Source organism: Pelophylax lessonae, assembly GCF_965119305.1.
Source record: "Pelophylax lessonae genome assembly, chromosome: 12".
Taxonomy (NCBI): domain Eukaryota; kingdom Metazoa; phylum Chordata; class Amphibia; order Anura; family Ranidae; genus Pelophylax; species Pelophylax lessonae.
This window is the reverse complement of record NC_138779.1, coordinates 162330291-162332377: the sequence shown is the minus strand read 5'-3', so window position 1 is coordinate 162332377 and position 2087 is coordinate 162330291. Positions and strand designations below refer to the sequence as shown.

At 53.6% G+C, this 2087-nt stretch overlaps 1 protein-coding gene across 1 annotated transcript; it reads right to left on the bottom strand.

Annotated features, from left to right (window-relative positions):
* Window positions 1–437: 437 nt before the first annotated feature.
* Window positions 438–1643, bottom strand: LOC309568936 (uncharacterized protein; the record flags this gene model as incomplete). Its single annotated transcript, XM_082274703.1, has 1 exon — window positions 438–1643. The coding sequence occupies one exon, from the start codon at window positions 1641–1643 to the stop codon at window positions 438–440; it is 1206 nt and encodes a 401-aa protein (XP_082130829.1).
* Window positions 1644–2087: the final 444 nt, after the last annotated feature.

Sequence of the window (2087 nt, the reverse complement as noted above, 5' to 3'; positions counted from 1 at the left end):
TTCCCGGCTTTCAGGATAGCCTGAATGGCGTGATCCACTGTAGTGTACTGTAGTATAAACTCTTCGGAGGGAATAAGAGAATTGAGGCTTGGCGTGGCGATGGAATGAGGAGCCGAGAGGTCTATGATCAATCGTTTTTTATTATTGTATTTCCCCGTGGCTACCCCCAATGGGTTGGTTCGCCAGCAGGAAAAAGGAGGGGTACAGAAAGGCCCTAACATGAAACCCTTGTCTACCTCTGTTTTCAAAAGAGTGTCGACTACAGCCGGGTCAGCCAAGGCTGACTGTAGGTTTTTACACTCGATTAAGCCTGACGGGAGTGCCACCAGACCAGTGTGGAACCCTGTCGTGAACCCTGAAACTAAAAAGTCGACTAGGTCTGGAGAGGGATGGGATTTCAAAAAGAAGGCCAGGGAATCGACCTGTACCTCGGTCAGTCAGCTCTTGGGAAAAAGACGAATGGGACACATGGACTTGGCGTGGGCCCGGAAGCAGGTGGAGCAGATATGCAACAACCTACAGGCACTGAAGCTGCAGCCCCCCGTGTTGAAGTTGTTGCATACCTGTGCCTTGCCCGAGAACACTATCGGTCTCCCCAGTTTGTCTTTGGCGGACTTCTGATCAGACCTGCTGGGGCCCGGGGTGACCTCGCTGGTGGCAGAAGAACTGGGCTCAACGGCACACAAGTTGGTGGAGTGGGAGTTTGAAGCACAAGTGGCGCATGCAGGTGGCACAAGCCCGGCAAAGTGGCGACAGAACAACTCGGTGTCCAGCTGGCCCCAATCTATCCTGATGTTAAACTGGGCAAAGGTGGCCGCCGCCTTGGCTGAGAATGAGCGGTGATAATCGTAGAAGGTGGTGCCGCCGTACTTGTGCCCCAGGTCGACCAACTTGTGTAGATACAAATCCAGCTCTTCTCTGCGATGAGGGAAGTTAAAGCAGACCACGTCCCTGAACAGACCGAAGGCCAAGACAAACTCTGGAATGGACAGCTTTCTGTTTAGTCTGGGGTCCTTGGCCTTCAGAACCACAGACAGGTCCCCGTAATTGTAAGTCTTGCTCTCGACTATGTCTTGAGAGGCAATTAATAGCGACATAAGATTCACATCCTTCCCCTCCAGAATGTCTTTCCTAATGTTGGGCGGGACCATGTGTGCTGGTGTAATGATGTGAGGAATGGGGCCTGAAGGAGTTGGCATACCTGCGAAGGTGCCCTGAGGGGCTGGCAAGCCAAAGACCTGAGAGGGCAGGGAACCTGGGGAAGCTGCGGAGGCTGGTACAGGGGTTTCTAATTTTTCCAACCTCTGACTTAGGCTACTAACGGAAGCCAGAACAGACGCCATGGTGGCCTGGATTTCGGCTAAAGCGTCCTTGACACTGTCCCGTGCATCAGTCCCTGGTTGCGGGTTGCCGGTATTGGATACCAAGATAGTGTACAACTCCGCCTTCCTGGCTGTGGCCGGAAATGGTATCCCCCTCCGTCTTAACTCGGCGGCAATCTTAGGAATGGTCCATGTCCTCATGGAACCAGGACTTGACGGAACCTGGCTACCTCCTGCGACGGGAACGGAAACCGGAGTGGGTGGCCTGGCTGGCGTGCTAGGCAGGGAGAGGTCGTCTCCTAGGTCTGACGCGCGAGACATGCTGGGATGACATGAAAGGGAAAAGAAGAGATGAAAAACTCATACAACAGGGCGTTACTGGCGCTTTTTTTTTTTTTTTTTGGAAACGGGGGACGTGAGGCCCTGCTAAACCCCAGGGGCTGGTGGAGGCACTAACTATGATTTGGACCTAAGCTGTGCCATGAATGATGGCGGGGTGTAGGCCTCTGGGAAGGTGAAGCCCTGACTACCCTGACCAAATAGCGAGACGCTAGCTATGATTTGGGCCGATGGGCGAAAGTACCTCCGTGTGAGGATGGGTGTTGGTCTCGCGATAACTACAAAGTGACCTGCCTATGCTCCTGACCCCCCACCCCTGCCCCCCCCCTTGCGCCAGTTAACGAAGAGGGGAAACACTTGGTAACGGAACAGCATACCTTAGATGACTCTTGAGGGGTCTTAACTTGGTTGAACGTCTGGTAATGT